At 34.6% G+C, this 21,823-nt stretch overlaps 1 protein-coding gene across 7 annotated transcripts; it reads left to right on the forward strand.

The window, feature by feature from the left end:
• The first annotated feature begins 845 nt into the window (after positions 1–845).
• Positions 846–10,294, forward strand: LOC145789822 (uncharacterized protein At3g06530-like). 7 transcript variants are annotated; one of them, XR_014328215.1, is made up of 14 exons: positions 846–1,583; positions 1,907–2,175; positions 2,405–2,730; positions 3,407–3,484; positions 3,846–3,947; positions 4,367–4,480; positions 4,967–5,212; positions 5,823–7,424; positions 7,538–8,189; positions 8,576–8,683; positions 8,913–9,069; positions 9,169–9,331; positions 9,718–9,793; positions 9,959–10,294. XR_014328215.1 is itself a non-coding variant. In XM_082867309.1 (9 exons), the coding sequence occupies exons 6-9, from the start codon at positions 8,632–8,634 to the stop codon at positions 10,094–10,096; spliced, it is 429 nt and encodes a 142-aa protein (XP_082723435.1). In that variant the 5' UTR covers positions 856–1,583; positions 1,907–2,175; positions 2,405–2,542; positions 2,660–2,730; positions 7,195–8,189; positions 8,576–8,631; the 3' UTR covers positions 10,097–10,294. The 7 variants fall into 7 exon arrangements, 2 of the variants coding, with proteins under 2 accessions (XP_082723435.1, XP_082723436.1); XR_014328213.1 differs by having other exon boundaries at positions 5,823–8,189; XR_014328214.1 differs by having other exon boundaries at positions 848–1,583; positions 7,195–8,189.
• Positions 10,295–21,823: the final 11,529 nt, after the last annotated feature.

Genomic DNA, 21,823 nt, shown 5'->3' on the forward strand with positions numbered 1-21,823 from the left:
ACTTTCTATATCTGAAACTGCGTAAGGGCATGCCTATTATCAAAGGTTGATCATTGAATTAACAATTTATTGTGAAACTAGTGAAGGCAAGCATAACAAACTTTTTTTTTTTTGCCTCTTTCTTTGGCAATAGTTGCTGCCACTGTAAAATGAACAAAAAATGGGATGAAAACTCTGTGTTAATTTTTTGAAAAACAAAAGCACAATCAAAGATACAATTCTAAAGGATGTCCCACCATTAAGCAAAGACCAAACTTAACTTCACCGAAAACTTACTCACATCGACATTGATTGACACACGTTGAATCTAATTCAATGGATTTTTTTTTATTCTTTTTTTTTTAATTTTAAACTCAAGGCAAAGGATGCTTATGATGTATCGGTTTTTGTTTGGTTTACCCTTGTGCTGTAGAGCATCTCCATAAAATTTGTCAAATTTTAACTAAAATCCCTCTTTTCTATTTTAATTAAATCACATTTTCAAATACACTTGCTAACAAATTCATTCTCTCTCTCTCTCTCTCATTTTTTTATATTTTATTTCTTTATTCTTTATTTTTTTTTTAATTTCAAATTTAATATTCAAGAGAGGGATTGTATTGTACATCACAATTAAGTGAGTCTGACTATTCATATTTGTTACTGATATAATGATAACACATTAAATAAAAAAAACACTACAGGAAAGAAGGGTTTAGGTGGCGTTTTTTTAACGGCGTTTTTTAAAACGTCACTATTTTTAATATTTTACGGCGTTTTATAAACGTCTTGTTTTTCTTTAATTGAAACGGTGCCGTTTTATGAATAGGAGGCGTTTATTTGCGCCTTCAAATGCATGTTGTCTCACGCGCTTCTTTGTCCAATCTGAGAATCTCAACTCCCAAATTGAATCGATGCACTAACAAATAGTCTCTCTCTCTCCCCGTTGTCTAAACCCTCAGAAATTGAAGTTGCTTATCAATGGAATGCTCAGAAATTGAAGTTCTCTCTCGAAATCGAAGTGGTTCATCAGAGTGATTTCGAAGTTCATCTCAGCGATTCAGATCTCGAAATCGAAGTTCATATCTCGAAATTTTAAAATTCTGAGTTCAAATCACTTCGATTTCATATTGCAATTCAAATCTGAGTTTATATCACTTCGATTTTGATTTAGATCTGAGTTCATATCACTTCGATTTCGATTCAGATCGTGATTCAGATCTCAGCGATTCAGATCGGTCTCAGTGATTCATATCTCGAAATCGAAATCGAAGTTCGATTCAGATCGTGATTCAGGTATCAGCGATTCAGATCGGTCTCAGTGATTCATATCTTGAAATCGAAATCGAAGTTCGATTCAGATCGTGATTCAGGTATCAGTGATTCAGATCGGTCTCAGTGATTCACATCTTGAAATCGAAATCGAAGGTCATCTCAGCGATTCAGATCGGTGATTCAGCTTGGTGATTCAGAGGTTCAGATCGATCTCAGCGATTCAGATCGGTGATGAAGACAGTAAGATTACCACTGTTCAACTAAGGTTACTGCAATTTTTCCACAAAACATTATCACATGTTCAGGAGACACAACTTATGATGAAGACAGTAAGATTACCACTCTTTATCTCTTCATTTTTTCTTCTCCCTACAAATCCCTTCACATATCCAATATCCAAACATAGCTCAAGCATTTTACTTCTTGTTTTTCATGAGTGACATGGGATTTGCTTATATGTCTTTGATGTAATAATGATTTCTTGAAGAATTTACTTCATAACAAATTCTTCTGGTCTTGTGAATTCTGAAATTAGGGCTGTAAATTTGATGCAAAATTGCTAGTTATGACAAAGGTGGAATGTATAAACTAACTTCTTGTGAGATATGATTGTTTTGATTCTTGTTTTGGATTATATAATGGTAAATTTCAGGAAATTCTAAGAGAAGGGCAATACTGTTGGGAGTAGGAGCATTAGCTTTGATTTCATGCCCTGCAAGTTCACTCTTTGCTGAAGGTATGATGGTTTTTTTAGATATACCACATTAATGTGTGCATAATTTATGAAGTCTGTTGTTTAGGAATTTGATTTCAGAGGGCACGATTCTGCATTCAAAGGCCGATATCTGCAATTACAAAATGTTCGGGTGAGCGTTGGGAATGCCCTGCACTCAAATTTCTCTGACAACCCTGACCAAGAATGTATCCTTGCCACAATTTTGCATGTACAAACACATATATCAACACACATGCATTTGAAAAAGAGATGGCATGTAAACATACATTACATGCATAGATGAGAAATTATGTAATGGATTGAGAGTGATCAATAATTATATTCATAATGTTAATGGATTTACTTGGCTAAGTATTCCATATATATATTATCTTGCTTTCCCTGAAAATGTGACTACTTGACTGTGTTTCGTAGCTATTAAACAGGAAAAGCTGATCCTTGGAATGCTGAGCCCTATCGATGAATTCTCCAACATAAATAGTAGGAACAACCAGTGAATGATACTAAACAGAAAGCAAAGGTGTGATGTCTGAAAGTTGATTGCTTGAAGAGGTAATATGTTAGTAACTTGAGATCCTTTGTGATTGTTAATGTTAATTGGATGGTTATAGGCAATGTATGAAGAAGTTTATGACAAGCTCACATGTGATTGATCCGTGTTACATCTAGTGATTCTTTAAGGATGTATGGCCTGCAGCCCATCGTTTTGGCCCGGGTCCAGTCTCGCCCTCCTATCTCAGGTAAGGCTAGATATATGGAACATTGCTTGGTCTGAAAACCCAACCCGGTTTCATGAAAACAGAAGCATAACTAAGTATTATTATTTGGTTTAAAACTTGAGAGGAGTGAACCAATGGCTGGGCAGATTTTGCTGAGGCTTGAAAAGGGCAATAATTGCAAGATAAAAAGAAGAAAGAGGTGGGTGTGGGGGGGGGGCGGGGGTATCTAGGAATCACTCCCAGAACTGGGCATCACACCTAATGCTAGAATTGTATCACACTAATTCAAAGAAGCTATAAAAGCTCTGAAGATTCTCTAAAAACTTGACTCTATTAATTAAAAATCATTACCCGGCTTTTGTTCCTAACCTGCTCTGCTTTTAAATAGCTTGTTTGTGTTGTAAACGCGCGCCTACTTTTCCTTTTTCGTTGCTTCTGTTTTAGTTTATTATACATTTTTTAAAAATCTTTTATCTAGTTTGTGAGTTTATTTGGAATCCGATAAGCTTACAGTTAGTAGCGGGCCAGTGCTAGATCAGATGATTTGGAAATTTGAGAGATTAAATCTATATTCCTCATTGAGTTAAGACATTTTATTTCGGATTGACTATTAAGTGAGATGGCCCTGTTTGGTTAAGACATTTTATTTCGGATTGACCATATCATTGAGTTAATACATTTTATTTCGTATGTACAGAAGTGAACAGGCTTGCAACATGTTGAGAAGTGCTTAGATGTAGTTGCTACTTTGCAAGCTAAGAAGGGTACTGGCGAGGTTCGTTTTTAACTTCAGAAATTTTTAAATATTTCTGTAGTTTGAGTAAACCTATATATAACTGAGCTGTCAACTGAGATTTGAAATTGAGATGATAGTTTACTGGTGTGAAGGCAGACCTCGTTAGTTTTATTTGCTTATTTTGGTTTTGTACGGATGGATATAATGTGGTCAAGAGCATGATTTCTGTTACTGGATCATTAGCTCTCTTGGGTTTATGAGCATTAGTTGATGCAAGTTTATGCATGTGTGGTGAATAGAATATTCAACTTTAAAATGGTGGGCTCTAATTTTTCACATTAAGATGTTAGCATTTACACACGGACACGAGATTTTAAGTGCTTCAAACTTCAAAATGCAGGCCACTGATCTTCTACAAAAGAATTTGGAAAATGCTAGAGCTAGTTTAGAAGTTCTTGTTACAGATCTACAATTCTTAAGGGATCAAGTGACCATTACTCAGGTATAGTTGGTGTTTCTCTTTTTATGAGTTGTGGTTGGAAGAGTTAGTGTTTCTCTTTTTATGAGTTGTGGTTATTAATTGATTTTAATTTTTTTTTTTTTAAGAAAAAGAAAAAGAAAAAACCTAAATGTAATTAATAAAATAAAAAAAACTATTTTGGAAACAGATGATCCAAACCCGAAACCAAAAAAGCCTGACACTCTGGCATCAATCAGGGATCTGATTGGTCATACCATCTATTATTTAGGTGGTGCATGGACTGCTAGAAAGTTCAATGTTCCTTATATATATATATATATATATCTTGTGTATCTATGTAGAGAGTGCTCTTTCCTACTATAGTTGCAGTTGTTGTTTGTCGGGTGAGAGAGATTGCAAGTTTTGTGTCCTGATGAAGAAAACACTGAGGTACTTGGCAGGTGTTGCAGGCCCAAGTGGATATGGATCAAACTCAACAGCTGAGCAAGTTACTCAACAAGATTGTTCTTTCTTACTCCCTTCTTCTCAAGCTCAACTCACTGCATTAGTCACTGGTTAGTCATCTCATCTCCAACCACACACAAACACACAACACATACACAAACTTCTTTATGATGAAGAACAGTGCCCATTTCCCTCCCTTCTGAATCTGGTCTTCATTTAAACATACACATTCTGATCTGTCCATGAGAGAGACTTCATTATATATTTAGAAATGCATCAAGTTTGATATTGTTGCAGAATTTTTATGTTCTTTTTTTTTCTTCCTATATTTTTATTTGTTTATTTCTTCTTCTTCTTCTTCTTCTTCTTCTTCTTCTTCTTTCTGTAGTTTTGTGAGTTCACAAAATTGAAGTAGGGTTTCAGAGAAAGAATAATATATATATATATGTAATTAATATTCCTTTGTGAAGATTTATGCGAAGATTTGATGACTTTTCTTAGAATTCTCTCCTGGTTTTGATTTTATCATCCATATAAATCATTGTTTCTCATTTTCCATCTATTTCATTCTGATAGAAATCTTTCTATTTTGATAGAAAATCTTTTGAAAAAGGAATTTTCTTGAAGTAAAATTAACGGTGTGTTGTCGTGATCTGTATTGGAGAGATGAGAAGCACTGTAAGACTTGCCATACTACATTTGAGCTTGATTTTGACCTGGAGGAAAGATATACCATTCACGTTGCCACATGTAGGGAGAATGGAGAGACTCATATGTTTCCTAATCATAAAGTTCTATCATCACAGTTGCAAGCAATCAAAGCTGCGATTCATGCAATTGAGGTGGGTTTGTCATTTGGTTAAAGCTTTATGTTCAACTGCTGTGCTATATAATCCTCCTGCCTCCCCTCCCCAGAACCCCAACATGACATGTAGGCTATGTTACCTGTCCTACAGTTCTATGCATGGCATATTTCATGTTTCTCATAGTGTTTGAAAATATTGAAGAATTCTGTAATTTGATTATCACTCAAGAAATCAGCCTGACTAGAGAACCGCATAACTTATTTTTGCATATCTCGGATTGGGTTGGATGTATACACTTGCAACATTAACCTGTAGTTGAGTTACTTAAATCTAGTGGCTGCATTGCTTCCTACTGGCTGATTTTAGGTGTGGGGGCACTAACCATGAAAGTTTGGTGCCATTGGGATGTGAGTATACTTGTCATATTACAATACATGTATTATTTTATCTAACTGTAATTTAGGTGAAAATATTTCTATTGAATAAACTTTTCTGAGTTAAATGCTGATTAAAGCAATAGAGAATTGCCTAAAGAGAGGCATAGCCTTTTCAAAATTATATATTAGATGTAGTTTTATTTGTTGATCCTGCCAATGTGGGGTGTTGGAGCCTGGGGTACACTATGTGCTGACTGCTCTTTCTGCAGTATTTGCACAAAAAAGTTCTGTTGGATGTTTATGATTAGCCTATGAAGCATGGGAACTTCGATAAACATGCCGTTCTTGTACTAGGTACACAAAACACATCCAAATTTGTTCTACTTGTCCTTCTTTTTTCTTCTCCTTTCTTTCAAGTTTGAACATTCTAGGACCAAAATCAACTTGGTGGGGGGAGCTTCAAAGACAATCAATATGGCATGCTTGACAATCTGAAACCAGTGGGCTTAATAGGGGTGGGGTGCCTTTGCCTTCGCACATATAGATGGTTATGTCAACATGTATGGATAATGTCATCAGCATGATCTAACAGCATTTTTTTGAGATGCCTTACTTGCTTTAACACCGTGTAAAGTTTCCATTGGATACTTCCCTTTATGCTTCCAATCTTATTTATGCTTCCAATCTTATGTACAGAATTCAAGTTTGGTTCTTTTAAGTATAAATGTTCATCCTAACTTCAGTATTAATAAATCAGAGAAATTACTCTTAATTTCATTTCAAACGAGTAATGTTCTGGTTTGTTCTCAATGCTTGGTTTTGTAAGACAAGAAGGCAGGCAACCATAGACCACAAATTTATTCTTGCATAAATAGGTTTTACTGCACTTTATTTAGATCATAAGAGCCAGTGGAGTTACTAGATTATGAACATTATTACTTAAGAAACAAATTGATGTTGTTATGCATCTGAAATACATTGACTTGTAACAAATAAACAGAAACAGAAAATTGAAGCTTGGTATTCAACAGCAAAGCATGACTTCTATGCCTGTATGTTGGTGTCAACCAATAGCTATAAGGTCTACGAGTAATTTTTTTATATTTTATTTTGGGAGTCAAGTGGGTTGAAAAAATTGAATATGGATTGCAAAACATGCAAAATCCATATAACAATGGATTCCCTGGGATTGGAGCCTGGAATTAGTTGGATGGATTAATCTTATAAATTGTCTGTTGAGCTTTTGGGCAATTTACGTCCTTCTAAAAATAGTTCTCCTAGTTTTGCACCCTGCATGATGATGTGCTTCCTTTGGTTATCATGTTGTCACCAGTTAGGTTGCATATCCAATATTACCATCACAATCTAGTACCTTTTGATGCTTGGACACTGTGGTAGTTTTCCTAATATCTGCGATAGTGTTGTTATAACAAGAAGACTAGATCGTTCTCACTTAGTATCAAACAATAATTGAATTTGTTCAGTGATTTTGTTGAATACATGAGTCCCTGATTTCCTCTGGAATTTGCATGCTCATTCACTTATTATGATTGCTTATCCTGTAAAATGAAAATCAGAATCTGTGCTTGTCCAAGAAGTTCCAATGATTTGATACAGCTGCCTGATCTTCTGCATTTTCAGTATCAAGTGAATAGCTTAAAACAGTTAGCCTCTCTTGAAAGAAATTGAGGAGCTAGGTGCTTGCATTTCAAGGAAAGACAATGATAGCTACCCGCATTCTATTATCTGCAACAATTTTGTTCTTCTTCTAAAGGTCTACTGGTTCAGTGGCTAATACTCTGCCTACTAACCTTAAAGTTGTGAGTTCTAACCTGAGGAAAGCTACTTTGTGCGGTGATGCCAAAGGTTAAGTATGTATTCAATGTACCCCTCCCAGACCCCATCTAATGGGGAATTAAACTGAGCGTACTTTTTTTTTTCATCCCCCCCCCCTTTTTTTCTCTGAAGTTTTACTTTTTCCTAGATGTCACTGACAGTTGTCATATATGTTGGAAAGAGATGATCATGGACCCTCGTGTATCCAATCTCACCCTTGTGATTGGTGTGAACCTTCCCATGCATTGATTGTTGTGTTGGACAGAATGTTTGATTGATTGTAGATGGATGAAGCACAGACCACTGCAATAGGTTGCTTCTGGTCTGAAACTGGCTAAATTATTTTCGACAAATCCTGAAAAGGGATATATACACATCAAAAACAGTTCATCCATGGAATTTTGAATCATTAGTACAAAATGAAAGCAGGGTAGAGGTGCTTTTAGATTGCTGCGTGATTATTGATTATTACCTGGTTATTCAATGCCATAACATAGCCTCATCATATGTAATTTCACCAATCAAATCAAATTTGACTGGTGAAATTAAATTTTGCTTCTGTACTCTCATACACTGTTTTTACCATGCTACTTGGGCCTCATTTGGATGTAGTTACTTTTTCAATTCTGAAATTACATCTGAGTGCCACCGAGAACTATGATGTTTGAATTTTTGCAGACAAAGGTATAGAACAGGAACACGAGTGTTTTTTAAGTATAAATTGTGGATCTTGTGTTTATCCAAACTTTCTTTGTTCAATTAGAAGCACTGTGGTTCAGACAACTTCGGAGTTGGACAAGGTTAGTTTTCATTTTCTTTGTTAGGGACCAATATTTTCTAAATGTTTGTTTGACTAAATACATAGACGTCGTTTAGCAAAGCTTTTAAGTGGGAATATTTGGATTATAGCTTTAGAAAGTGAAGAAGAAAATCAAGTTCAGAATAGAATTAGCTTAAATTTATGTGTGTGTTTTAAAAGCAAGGACCATTGATCTCCATTGAGTATGAAATATCATCTAATTGGTTGGTAACTATGTCAAGTTTAGAATAGAATTAGCTTCATTAATTTATTTGTCTATTTTCTTCATGGTTGAGTTAATGAATATTTTTTTCTCACTCATACTTCTGTGTTTTGTTTAATTTTCCTAATTGCTGTTGCTTATTATGAAAAGATTATTTTTAATAGGCCCATAAGGATGCCACCCTAGTGGTTGCAAATCTGCAAAGGCAACAGGTTTATTCATGATTGCATCCCATTGTTGGCTAGCAGAGTTTATCCTTCGAATAATAAATGGTAATCATTTCGATTCTCTGTGAAAGCTCTAGTACTCATTCCAAGTTCTTGATTGTTTTTGGGTGAATTAAGTTCTTGATTGTTCTTTCACTGGAATCTATACTCTGTTTTCTGAATCTGTAACTCTGTCACATATGTATCTGATTTGATTGATTTCTGAATCTATCACCCTGTCATATAGGTAGATAACTAAATTAGTTTTTTTATTTTTTTTATTGTTTTCTTCCAGGATGATAATAGGAAGTGGGTATGCACACTTCAGGATCTATTTGTTTTCTTTGCTGCATGTTAGTCAAATAATGTTTTCCATAAGCATCTTCACTTCCTAGTTACCAAATGCAAGATCTCTCTTGTCCGATTTTTGTCGAAGCTTTTCACTGAAGAAGGTTTTGATCATGGCATCCTCTTCAATTATTTGTTTTGTCGCATTTGTTTTGTTTCTTTTGTTATAAGCAACACTTTTGTCTAAATCCTTAAATTGACAGGGAATAGCACAATCTGGAGTAATTTTCTTGAGGAACTTCTGAGCTTAATGGTTCAACAAAAGAGGCTCATGCTATCAGACAGAAAAGTTTTGCCTTCATTTTTAACATCTTTGCTTGGCTCTTCGTGCCATAGCCTTTTAGTGCCTCAGACAATTGGACAAAGGTTTTCACCTTTTTGTTATGCTTAGTTTTCATCATATCATCATCATACTGTCATCTTCTTTCTCATAATAACCATCATTTCATTTTGTCCACTTTGTCGATATCCATAGAATAGGAAGATCATGAAGTCTATAGTTTAAAAAGAGAGTTGCTTCTGTTTCTTTAAGTAGGCCCTATGAGTTGTTGCCTTTAATAAAATAAAATATTTCTTGATATCCTCTTCATCTTATGTATTTCAATTAGTTTTGTTCTCATTAAGAACTATTGCAATTTTAGCTGTCCTGAATCACTGCTATTATTATCTGTACTAATTTACAAATTGCTTACTGATGTTAACTTTCTGTGTTATAATTTTCTAAATTAACTTGTGCAACTGTCATTTTTCAGATTCAGTCAGTCTATAAAGAATGACATACTAGTTTTCATTCTAGGATTCGCCCTAACTCTTTCTGCATATGCAAAGGTTGGTGATTCTGATTTGGATCTACATAGTGCATGCATTGTATGTCTGTATGCAGAGAAGCTCTGTTTTACTCAAGTGAATAAGATTTTGTAACTACTGCCAAGAATTTTAAAAATTTCCATAATAGCATGAACAGAAAGTAACGGATTGAGTTTTCTTTGGCAGCTAGTCATCCTATCATTGCTCAAAGGAATGGGAAGTGGAATTATGCGTGTTAAAGATGTTGAGTCATTGCTGTCTGAACTTTTAGAAAGACGCCATCAGTGTCATCAAAGGAATGGGAACTGGAATTATGCGTGTTAAAGATGTTGAGTCATTGCTATTATAATTTTCTAAATTAACTTTCTGTGAATGGGAATATGAATATCAAGTTGGCTCAAATGTCCAAATTTGTATTTTGGTGAACTCAGATTCCAATTTGGCTCAAATAGAGGGGCATCCAATTTTGGTGCCTCCTTAATGTTATTCAAATGATTTGTGTGAATGTTTTCTTCACAATTATATTATTTGTGCAAGCAAATGACTTAACCTATTTTTTCTTTTTATTTTTTGATTGTGTTTGTTGTTTGATTTTGGTTCAGACACAATCATGTAATGTTTATTTAGTCAATATATTGAAGTAGTTGTAAAATTTTATTCATATTATTGTTATTTTTCAGCTTTATTACAGGTATGTTTTTTAGTTAAATATAACAGATTCAGAACAATTTTTTTTTTAAAAAAAAGATCTATAACGGCGTTTTTTCAAAACGCCACTACAGTGCCAACGGACATTTTTTTTAAAATAAAAAAATCTATCACGGCGTTTTAAAAACGTCGCTAAATATTGGATGACGTCATTTTATCATTATTTATCGCATTTAGCGGCGTTTTTAAAAACGCCGCCTATACTAATTTTACGACGTTTTTAAAGCGTCATAAACTTATAGCGACGGCCGCGTCCTCGACGTTTGGTGATAAGCGTCACTAAAGGAATTAGCGGCGTTTTTCATACATATAGCGGCGTTTTTAAAACGCCGCTAAAAGTCATTTTTCCAGCAGTGAAACTAATAACATTATTAATTATTTTATTATTTAAAACGATATGTTGAGCCTTCCGTTGCTAGCTAGTTGTAGCGATAGCCTTGGACTTCAATTAAAATAACCAACGAAATGACGAGTTGGATACATTTCCTTTTTTATTTACATTGTAAAATAACAACGGTAAGATAAATTGATATAGAGAGAAATTGTATGTATTATGATTGATGTATTACAAGATTGTTGTATTTGTTATGTTTACAATGATCATATATATAGAAGAGAAGAAGGTAGTAGGTGAAGTGGTAGGGGGTGAAGTGGAGGTGGTAGTGGTAGGTTAGGTGAGGAGTAGGTGAGGAGGTGAGTGTGTGTGGTAAGTGGTAGTGGTAGGTTAATACAATTTACATTAACAGCCCCCCTCAAACTCAAGGAGGATAGATACTAGCCAACTTGAGTTTGGAGAGAGTAACAAAACAGAAAAATAAGCTGACAATTAAAAATGGGATAGGAGACACTGTATGGTCGTGTCGGACCGTTGTAGCAGACAGTTTACGGGGTCATGTCGGACCGTTGTAGCAGACACTGTGTGGTCGTGTCAGACCGATGTAGAAGACAGTTTACGGGGTCATGTCGGACCGATGACAGTTTACGGGGTCATGTCGGACCGTTGTAGCAGACAGTTTACGGGGTCATGTCGGACCGATGTAGCAGACACTGTGTGGTCGTGTCAGACCGATGTAGAAGACAGTTTACGGGGTCATGTCGGACCGTTGTAGCAGGACAGTTTACGGGGTCATGTCGGACCGTTGTAGAAGACAGTTTACGGGGTCATGTCGGACCGATGTAGCAGACACGGTATGGTCGTGTCGGACCGTTGTAGCAGGACAGTTTATGGGGTCATGTCGGACCGTTGTAGAAGACAGTTTACGGGGTCATGTCGGACCGTTGTAGAAGCTGACCGGAATCAAATGTCGGGACAGTTTACGGGGTCATGTCGGACCGATGTAGCAGAGGTTGTGGTGGTGCACCAAGGGGGCGACTTAGGGAGTGCGCCATGAGCGACTTATACATGATACTGTGTATAACCCCCCCTCAAACTCAAATAGGTGTGAAGGTAGAAACCTATTTGAGGTTGAAACAAAGGGATTGATAAAGCTGACTGGTGTAGAAGACACTGTATGAGTGTGTATATAGGCTGCCCAAAAGATATACATGGATATAGATATCGAGCCCTCAAAAGTCGTGCCCTCAAAAGGTGTGCTATCAAAAGGCATGCCCGAGTCATGAAAAGGCGTGCCATAAAAAGGCGTGCCAGGTTATCGGCGTCAAGAGGCGTGCGATGCACGTGGCTGCCTCGGCTATATAACCAAGACTGAACCTGAGGCTGAGGCAGAGGCTGAGACAAAAAACCTGCGAATTTCTCTGAAAAACTCTTCGTTGTGCTGAGAGAGAGAGTCTGTAACACTCTGTTTGCGAGAGACAGTCTGCAATACTCTGTTGCCCAGAAAATAGCTTCGTCTTCCCGCGGGCTGCTCACTCTCTTTCCCGACCTCAATGAGTCAACAAGAGAGATAACGGGTGCGGTGGCCCCTGAACCTCAACCAGGCGCCCCAGGGTTTGCTCCGTTGAACTTTCCGATGCGGTCTGTGGAGCAAAGAATGGCAGTGCAGTCGGATGTGGAAGCCAATCAGTATACATTGAAGTCATGTGTGGAAACCATGACTGCGGTGACAAACTTGTCGAACCGGCTGCAGAGTAGGGCAAATGAGGTGCAGCAGTTAAACTCCCAGCTGGCTCTGCTCCAACGCATGTATAAGGATGCGCGAGCAGAGATAAGCGTGCTAAGGGCAGAAAACAAGGAGCTGCTGCGGAAGGCCACCGTGATGTTCCGATTTGGAGGGCCGCCATATGCTGCAGTGGAGGAGCAGGGAGTAGTGATCATGCCCAGTGGAGTGGGAAACACGGAGGCAACACTGTCAAGGGCCGCCCAGGACGGAGGCAAGAAGAAAAGACCGGCGGCAGAGTAGAGAAGGGAGAAGGAAAAAGTTCCACCGGTGGGTGGTGGTTGTGGATTTGGTTGTTTGTTTGTTTGTTTTTTTTTTTTTTTTTTGGTGTAGAATGGTGAGCGGGGTGAATCCTTGATATGAATAAAATAAGTGTGTTGTGCAAACTCGAATGGGAGGTGTGATAAGGCAGAAAAACCAACTGGAATGAATGTATTTGTGGTTTTGTTTTTGTTTTTTTTTTTTTTTTTTTGTGTGTGTTTGTAAAATAAAAATGTAATGAAAAATTATTTGAAAAGGGCTGGCTCACTTTCCGTGGAAAAGTAGGTAAAATAAATAAATAAAAGAGGGAAGTGAGTGCTGGTGTGGGGTGGTGGGAAGTGAAAACAATTATGGTGGGGGGACAAAAGTGGCTAAGTTGGTGGGTTAGATGAAGAGAGAGAGAGTAATAAAATATGAGAGGGAAAGAGAGTGAGTGGGTGCCCCCATGTGCTGGTTGTTTGGTGTGTGCTGGTGCGTCCATGGTGTGTGTATCAGTGTGTGCAGCTTCCAAGGGTGTGTGTTTGTCAGTGTGTATGTGGGCTGTGGCTATGGAGAGAGCCGAGAGGGAGAAGGAGCTCAGTGAGCTCAGTCTGTGTATGGCCGTGGGTGTATGCATCTGCTGGGTGTCCCTCTTGGGTGTGTATCCATGAAAGAGAGGAATGTTTGTCCCCTTTCCGCCTCCAATCGAGACCCAGAGAGAGGGAGAGGTGCCTCCTCTGTGTGTGTTTGTGTGATAGCCAACCGAGACCCAGAGAGAGGGTTAAGCCGTGTCTTGAGATGGGTTCATGCACGAGATAGAGAGAGAGCTGGAGATGGGTTGGTTTTGAGCCAGCTAGAGAGAGAGACCACGGTTTGGTGTGTTGGATGGGTTTAAGGTTCGGCCTGAGAAGACTGTGGAAGGAACATGAAGCAGCCGAGTTGAATGAGCTGGGTCTCTTGTGTATGAATGAGTGTATGGCCCTGTGTGAGTCTTAATGCATGTGTGTTGTGGGTTTGCCGAGAGAGAGAGAATGAGATGGCAGTGTGTGTGTGTAGCTCTGATTGTGCTGTGTGTGAGAAGTGTATGGTGACTGGGTGTGTGCATGGGTGAGTGGTGTGTGTGAGAGCCGTGGGTGAGAGAGAGGTGGCTGAGTGTGCATGGGTGAGTGGCGTGTGTGAGAGCCGTGGGTGAGAGAGAGGTGTGTGTTAGCTGGGTGTCATGTGCATGGTGTGGGAAGATCTTGGGTGTGTATGGAGTGGGTGTATGGTGCTGGGTGTGCCGTGTGCGTGGGTGGCTGAGTGGGAGAGAGGAAATAGAATATATGGAGAAGCTTTTACAGGTTGTATCAGAGAGAGAGAAGAAGTGGGGTGGGTGGGTGTGTGCCATGTATAAGTCTGGGAAGGAAGAGAGGATCTCTGTGATGTTGGAGCTCCGACGAGGGTTCCGGAATGTGTTTTCCGTAGGACTGTCGCCGCCGGAATCCATTGTATGAGGTGTCTCCCACTGAAGGGATGGCTCTCCTTCACATTCATGGTGATACGTGTATGCTGCATGAAGCCCGAAATGTAACAAGGGGTGTTAAGTATGTGTTACGATCAGATGTAGCTTTTGCTTGAACAGTGCAAGGCTTAATCAGATCAGATCCAGCAACCTTGGTAAACTCTTCATTTCAAGTTTATCTCCTGAGAAGAACATGAAGCAGCCAAGGTGAGTGAGATTTGGGTTTGTCCGGCGGGCGGCCAAGGCGAGATTGCCGCCCGCCGGTGGAACGAAAATACTAGGTTCTCAACCTAGCTCTGATACCATGTAAGATAAATTGATATAGAGAGAAATTGTATGTATTATGATTGATGTATTACAAGATTGTTGTATTTGTTATGTTTACAATGATCATATATATAGAAGAGAAGAAGGTAGTAGGTGAAGTGGTAGGGGGTGAAGTGGAGGTGGTAGTGGTAGGTTAGGTGAGGAGTAGGTGAGGAGGTGAGTGTGTGTGGTAAGTGGTAGTGGTAGGTTAATACAATTTACATTAACAACAACAATGATAGAGATCACTAATTTTGGAACTCTAAAAAGACCACTAATGACATGACACTCAATAAAAAAAGAAAAAAAATACGACACCAAGGCCAAAACATCAAATCATTCCTAGTGGAGCCCACTGTCACATCATTAGTGATAGCACTAATTAGTGCTCTCATTCATTTTCCGTAAAATAATTAAGAGGTGGGTATATCAAATTTAATGAGAATGTTTTAAAGAGTATCTTGTTTCTAATAGTATCACAATTACACTTAATATTTACTCATGATAAAACTAGTAAAAAAAAAATAAGTTACTATTGGTCAACAGAGAACCAAAAATAAATAAATAAATAAGTAAATAAAATAAAAAATAAAAAGGCCACTTTCTAGTGTGTAGGATATATAAAATTAATAATTTCATTTCCATTCTTGCTTTTATGCTGTGGTGGCGACAAGAGCACTTTGTCATCAACTGTAACTAATGGTGGTCACTTTATTAATAAAGATGTGCTAAGAATTGTTTAGTTAGGCAATCCACCATGGTAGTGGGGTCTAACTATTTTACTAATTAATAGCATAGGTGTTTTTTTTCCCCCAAGCTTTTAATGAACAATGTGTGTATTGGTGACCCAACCATTCTGAATCCAGCATCTGTCATTCCTACAAATGGTGGTCACAAAAATTGGGTTGACTGTAAAATTTTAAAAAATAATTTAAATTATTGATTATAATCACTTTGAAACATAATCAATAATAATTTAGATACAATTGAAAACAATTTTAATTGTAACAAATATTATCACAATGCATCATAATGCTCAGTAATTTAAGATATAACTTAAATACTACAACAAATTATAATTAACTTTGATTTGATAATTTGCGAACCAAACTATTACATTACCTCATAACCGAAGGTATGCAAGATTTGTATTTATAGCATCACCCTACATTAATGTGATAAGAACCTCTATTGAACTAAAGTAGGGTGTTATCTAATTTTTTTTTTAGTCTTATTATGAGACTTAGAAATATTGTATATTCTTTATTACAAGGACTTTCATGTATAATATTTAACTTTTTTACATTTCTTACACGCTAAATTTTGTTTATTTTTTTCAATTAGTAGAAGATTATTTACAAATAAAAAAATTCTAGTATGTAGATTGATGATGATTTGCAATAGAATAGGTAAATCTTCGGTGACACTAATGTTATGTGGTGTAATTCAAAAATTTTCCAATGTTTAAGTAGGTTCCCTTATGAACCCCTCCCCTCCCAAAAAAAAAAAAAAAAAAAAACGAAAAGAAAAGAAAAGAAAAAGAAGTAAGTTCCCTTATAATAGAATAAATTCAAAGAGATATTGAAAATGATAAATTATGATTTAAAATATTATTTTTCTTATGCTTGTCTTACTTTGACTGGATTGAGTTTGAAAATCCGCCTAACTTAATTAATTATACATCTATCATGGATAATTATAATCTGACAATTGTAAGTCCAACAAATTAACCTAACAAATTACCGAATTTCGTAACTTTTTACTCTAGAAAGAGGTGTGCGCTTTTTTTTTATTTTGACAATTTGATGATTTAGTCATATATGTTTTGGAGGGTCAAAGGTCATTTGGCCCAGTGAGTTTTCACCAAATTAGTATGTTGTTTCTCGTGGCGTGGAGGAAGTGTTTTCCAATGGGTAACGAACGAGTGCGCTTTTACTAGTAAAGTTGAATTTTATGTGGCTGCGTGCCTAATTGAGAGTGTTTGGTTCCAATCCTTACCCTTCCTATTTTATTTTATTTTTTAAATTTAAAAAATAGATATACTAATAGATATGATTATTCCATATATATCGATCAGAGAGTATTACTCTATAATATTACTCTAAAAAGGATCCTATTATACCTTGGTCGGGACTGAAGTTAAGGCCACACCATGCACTTTGGGCATTGAAGAAAAAGTTTAATAACACTAGGGCCATGTTTGTTTGGGTGGACATGAGCTTGGGATTGGATTAATAGTCCAATAAAATTATTAATCCGATGTTTGGTTAAACAATTGAAGTACGGATTAATTATTTTAAACTTGACTATTAGTTAAGATAGGACACATAATCCAACGGATTCGTAGTCTTAGCACTATTAGTCATGGGAATGCTAATCCAGTCCGCCCAAACAAACATGACTTAAGGTCATGTTTGTTTGGGTGGACATGAGTTTGGGATTGGACTAATAGTCCAATAAAATTATTAATCCGATGTTTGGTTAAACAATTGAAGTATGGACTAATTATTTTAAACTTGACTATTAGTTAAGATAGGATACATAATCCAACAGATTCGTAGTCGTATGACTATTAGTCATGGGAATGCTAATCCAGTCTGCCCAAACAAACATGGCCTAAGTGACTATGAAAATTAGAATTCAGATTAAGTATGTCTAATATGGATCCTGGGTCCCTATTGTGTGGAACGGAAAGTAAGTATTATTGTGCAATTAAATGAGCTTATTTCGGATCCTATTTTAATAAGATGAATCTTTCACATTTTAGAATAATCGAATAAAAAATCAAGTTAATCATATATTGTTAACCCTTTCATCCACTCACATTTTTATTTATTTTTATACTTCAAATTACAATTATCATTTATTTCTATAGATACAAATGCTATTCAATGAAATGTTAATAATGTTCAATTAATTTAAATTTTTACAAATATATTCCACTTTTAATATATTTTAAAATATAAATAATTTAAATTATCAAAATAAATCACCAAATAAACCCATTTAATCAATAGTACCTGCTGTGCTGCCGTAGGACCCATCTTCGTCTAATATCACTAAGCAATTATAAAGACTCAAATCCACACATTGAAGGTGAAAAATTAGGGTTCTGTTTGTTTAGTTTGGGATGACCTAAATAAATATATTTTTTAATTTTTTATAAAATATAAATTGGATTTGGGTTGGATTTAAAGTGATGTGTTAGAGAGGTGATGTGACTTAAATAAAATGATGCGACTTAAATAGGATAGTAACTTTTTGTCTTTTTTAAGACATGCCAAACTTGGACAAATGTAGTGTTTATTTACGGTTTTTAAAAATTAATTTCACCCTCCCTTTTAAAAACTCTGTCTAAGGACGGAAAATTTGGATTAATCGGAATTTTTAAAAATTTGAGTGTAGTGCTTTTATTTTTTATTTTTTACAAATGCCACCTATTATTTTTTATATTTTAAATAAAAAAAATTTGGAATTAAATTTTTTTTTTTTATGAGTTTTGAATAGAATTTTGAGTTGTATGTTTGATTACGAGTTATAAATTTTTGTATTAAATATCATATGTCACATTAAAATTTTTTCACTTAATTCAAAACTCTTTTCAAAACTCATTTACTAAACAAATTTTCCACACTCAAATCATAATTCTAAAAGTTACAAACTTAAAATACAACTCTATTCTCGAATCAAATTTAAAAAACTCGCAACCTAGATTTTTACCATTGAACCAATCAATTGCTTTTACCATTGAGCCAATCAATTGCTAGTTGCTGTTCCTATTTTATTGCGACCATTGTACTGAAGCTTAACACAAAAAAAAAAGAAGAAAAAAAAAAAAGAAGAAAAGAAATGCTTTATGTCACCATTGTTATATCATGAATTAGGTGGATATCAATGTTAAGAAAACAATGAAGGTAAATAAAGTTACTGTTTGGTGTAGTTTAAAAGTTATTTATTTTAATTTTTAGTTTAATTTAAGTTATTTTGATGTGTTTGGTTTAACTTAGTAATGCAGCTTATAACTTTTTGTAAGTCATAAATCAGCTTATTTTTTGAGTGGGGTAGGAGATGCTTTATTTATAAGTCAGAAATCAGCTTATGCTCATAATTATAAGCTATAAGCTGTTAAGGTACAAGTTATAAGTACTTTCCCACAGATCTACCAAACAGGGCCAAAGTCTAGTCACTAAATCTAGTAATACAAAATAATAATTAAAAGGGTAAATTATGAATACATCTCTTGAGATTTGTTTAAAATATAAATTGTTCTTTGTGATTTGAAAAATTATAAATACCCCCCCTTGTTAGAATTTTTTATTTAACAGAATTAACTAAAAAAAATAAAATTCATAATTACTCTCCTATATAATAATAAAATTACCTAAATTATTAATTGAAACATATTTTTAATATCATTAAAAACAGTTAATTAGCTTGATGATTTATTAATAAAAAGGGCGATTTGTTATGAAATTAAAAACTTTAAGGGGTTGAATGTAATTTTCAAAATCATAAGGTGTTATTCATGTTTTAATTAAATTTCAAAAGGTATATTTGTAATTTGACCCAGTTAAAAAAAGTCATCGATTATCAAATATTAGCCCAAATCTAACACTGATGGGCCTGATCCAAGGTTGGCCAGTGAATATGGGCTTGGCTTATAGTATTGTCAGATGGTAAATGACAAGGAGAGCTAACTTCCATTCAAATGAATGTCTCAAAAGAAAATTTGAGAGTGAAAATTATTCTAAAATTTTAACAGTGTATGGCAAAATGATAAGTCATCTCCCTGTATCCCAGACCTTGAATTTATTTTTATTTTAATTTTAATAAATTAATAATATATATGTTAAATTAGCCCATTCTTCGATTTTGAACATCCTAACCCACATTGAAAGCCCAACTAGCCCAACTCACTTTACTAAACACCTACTCCATCGAACATTCAATCCATAGCCCACTAACTTTTAAAAACAAGGGTAAATTACACTGACACCCCTGAGGTTTATGTTTATTACAGTTCCCCTCTCACCTTTTGAAAATTATATCTCTCCCTCTGGGGTTTAAAGTTTCATTACAGATTCCCCCTTCAACAATTCAATTTTTTTAAATACCAATTTTTCCCTAATTGGGTAAATTACATTGACACTCCTCACATTTTAGAAATTACAATCCCCTCCCTAAGATTTAAAGTAACAGTACCAATTGCCTCCTCGGTTAGTATTAGTTGGAAAAAAAAATTAATTGAAAAAAAAATTAATTGAAAAAAAAATTTGTTAGTAAATTTTTTTAATTTTTGTTTAAAAACCAACGTAAATTCATTTTTTGAATTTACGTTTTTTCCTCAAATTTACAAACTGAGATAACCATTTATAAATCAAAAAAATTATCAAATAAGTTTTGATGACATTTTTTTAAATTTTTGTAAACATAAATTGAAAACTGAAAACGATAATTATTTTTAAAATTTTTGTAAATATAAATATAACCCAAATTAATTATATAAAAATATAAATTTTATAAAAATGATAATTATTTTTTATTTTTTATTTCTTAACCAAATTAATTTTTAATTTTTAAGAAAAGATTCTAAAAATCAAACCATACATAGTCTAAGAATTTTTTGATAAGTCATCTCTTGCATTGGTAACTTATTTAATTATTTGTTAATTTTATGACATTTTTACCATCTGAGACCTGTTTTGTAACCATTTCGTTTTCAGTTTTCAATTTATATTTACAAAAATTTTAAAAACTGTCATAAAAACTTGTTTGATAATTTTTTTGGTTTATAAATAGTTATCTCAGTTTGTAAATTTGAGGAAAAAATGTAAATTTAAAAAATAAATTTACGTTGGTTTTTAAACAAAAATTTTAAAATTTTACTAACAAAATTTTTTTTCAATTAATTTTTTTTCAAATAATTTTTTTCCAATGAATTTTTTTTTTCAATGAATTTTTTTTCGCAACTAATACTAACCGAGGGGCAATTGGTAATGCTACTTTAAACCTTAGAAAGGGGATTGTAATTTCTAAAATGTGAGGGGTGTCAATGTAATTTACCCAATAAGGGCAAAATTGGTATTTAAAAAAATTAAATTGTTGAGGTGGGAATCTGTAATGAAATTTTAAATCTCAGAGGGAGATGTAATTTTCAAAAAAGTGAATGAAAAACTGTAATAAATATAAATCTCAGGAGGTGTTAGTGTAATTTATCTTAAAAACAAAAACATATTTGTTAGAGCATCTTCAACGGTAGTAGGCATTTTACCTATCTAAATATTATTATAAAGTATACATTTTATTTTGTCTGTCAACGATTTCATGTTTCTATCCCAACCATGCTCTTTATTTTAGCTATTCATCCAAATACTATTAACTTTATAGAATGCCACGTCAGCAACAAAGATAGAGGGAAATAATCTTAATGATTAAATACATTTTGCCTAGCCTTGAAGGCTAGCTACATGTAGCTAGTGAATGTGAGCTGAGCCAAAATGCCTAAGCATATGCCTAGTGCATTGGAGTTGAAAAAAGTGAGTCACATTAGGCATTTTGACTAACAAGCATCATATACCTTGTGGGTTGGAGATGCTCTTAAGGACTTGTTGGTGGCATCTATATTTATAGTTTTCTATTTATATTGATAGATTTTTTAAAAATTGTAAATAGTTTACAAAAAAGTTGATTTTACTTTTTTTTTTTTTTCTTTTCTACTCTTTCTAATCACCACCCATTACTTATAACTACCGCACCATTATCGATTACCTCCAGCCACGACATTCCTCAACCACCGACCACCTCTACCAGGGTAAAAAAATTTCCTAAGAATTGTTGCTTAAATTTTTTTTTGGGGCTAAATTATCTCTCTCTCTCTCTCTCTCTCTCTCTCTCTCTCTCTCTCTCTCTCTATATATATATATATATATATATATCTATTTTTTAAGTGAAGTTATGTGGACTTAAATTTTTTATTTCAAATCAAAGATTACAAGAAAAGTATCATCTTGTTATCCTAATAAAAAAATGAAAATATATTTATATAAAATTATATATATATATATATATTTGTTGAAACAACATTATCAATACATTACTATTCTCTTTTATTTGTGATTTGAGAAATTGAAATTAATAGATTTGTCATGTATTAAGTTTTTGAATTTTGACCCTAATTTT

Source organism: Camellia sinensis, chromosome 4, assembly GCF_055761805.1.
Source record: "Camellia sinensis isolate YWXY chromosome 4, ASM5576180v1, whole genome shotgun sequence".
NCBI lineage: Eukaryota > Viridiplantae > Streptophyta > Magnoliopsida > Ericales > Theaceae > Camellia > Camellia sinensis.

Bases quoted from the DNA above. Each gene is read 5' to 3' on its own strand.
- LOC145789822 (XM_082867309.1), top strand. From the start codon at position 8,632: ATGATTGCATCCCATTGTTGGCTAGCAGAGTTTATCCTTCGAATAATA. The intron at 8,684-9,168 runs GTAATCATTTCG...TTAAATTGACAG, and splicing joins TATCCTTCGAATAATAAATG to GGAATAGCACAATCTGGAGT. The intron at 9,794-9,958 runs GTTGGTGATTCT...TTTCTTTGGCAG, and splicing joins CTCTTTCTGCATATGCAAAG to CTAGTCATCCTATCATTGCT.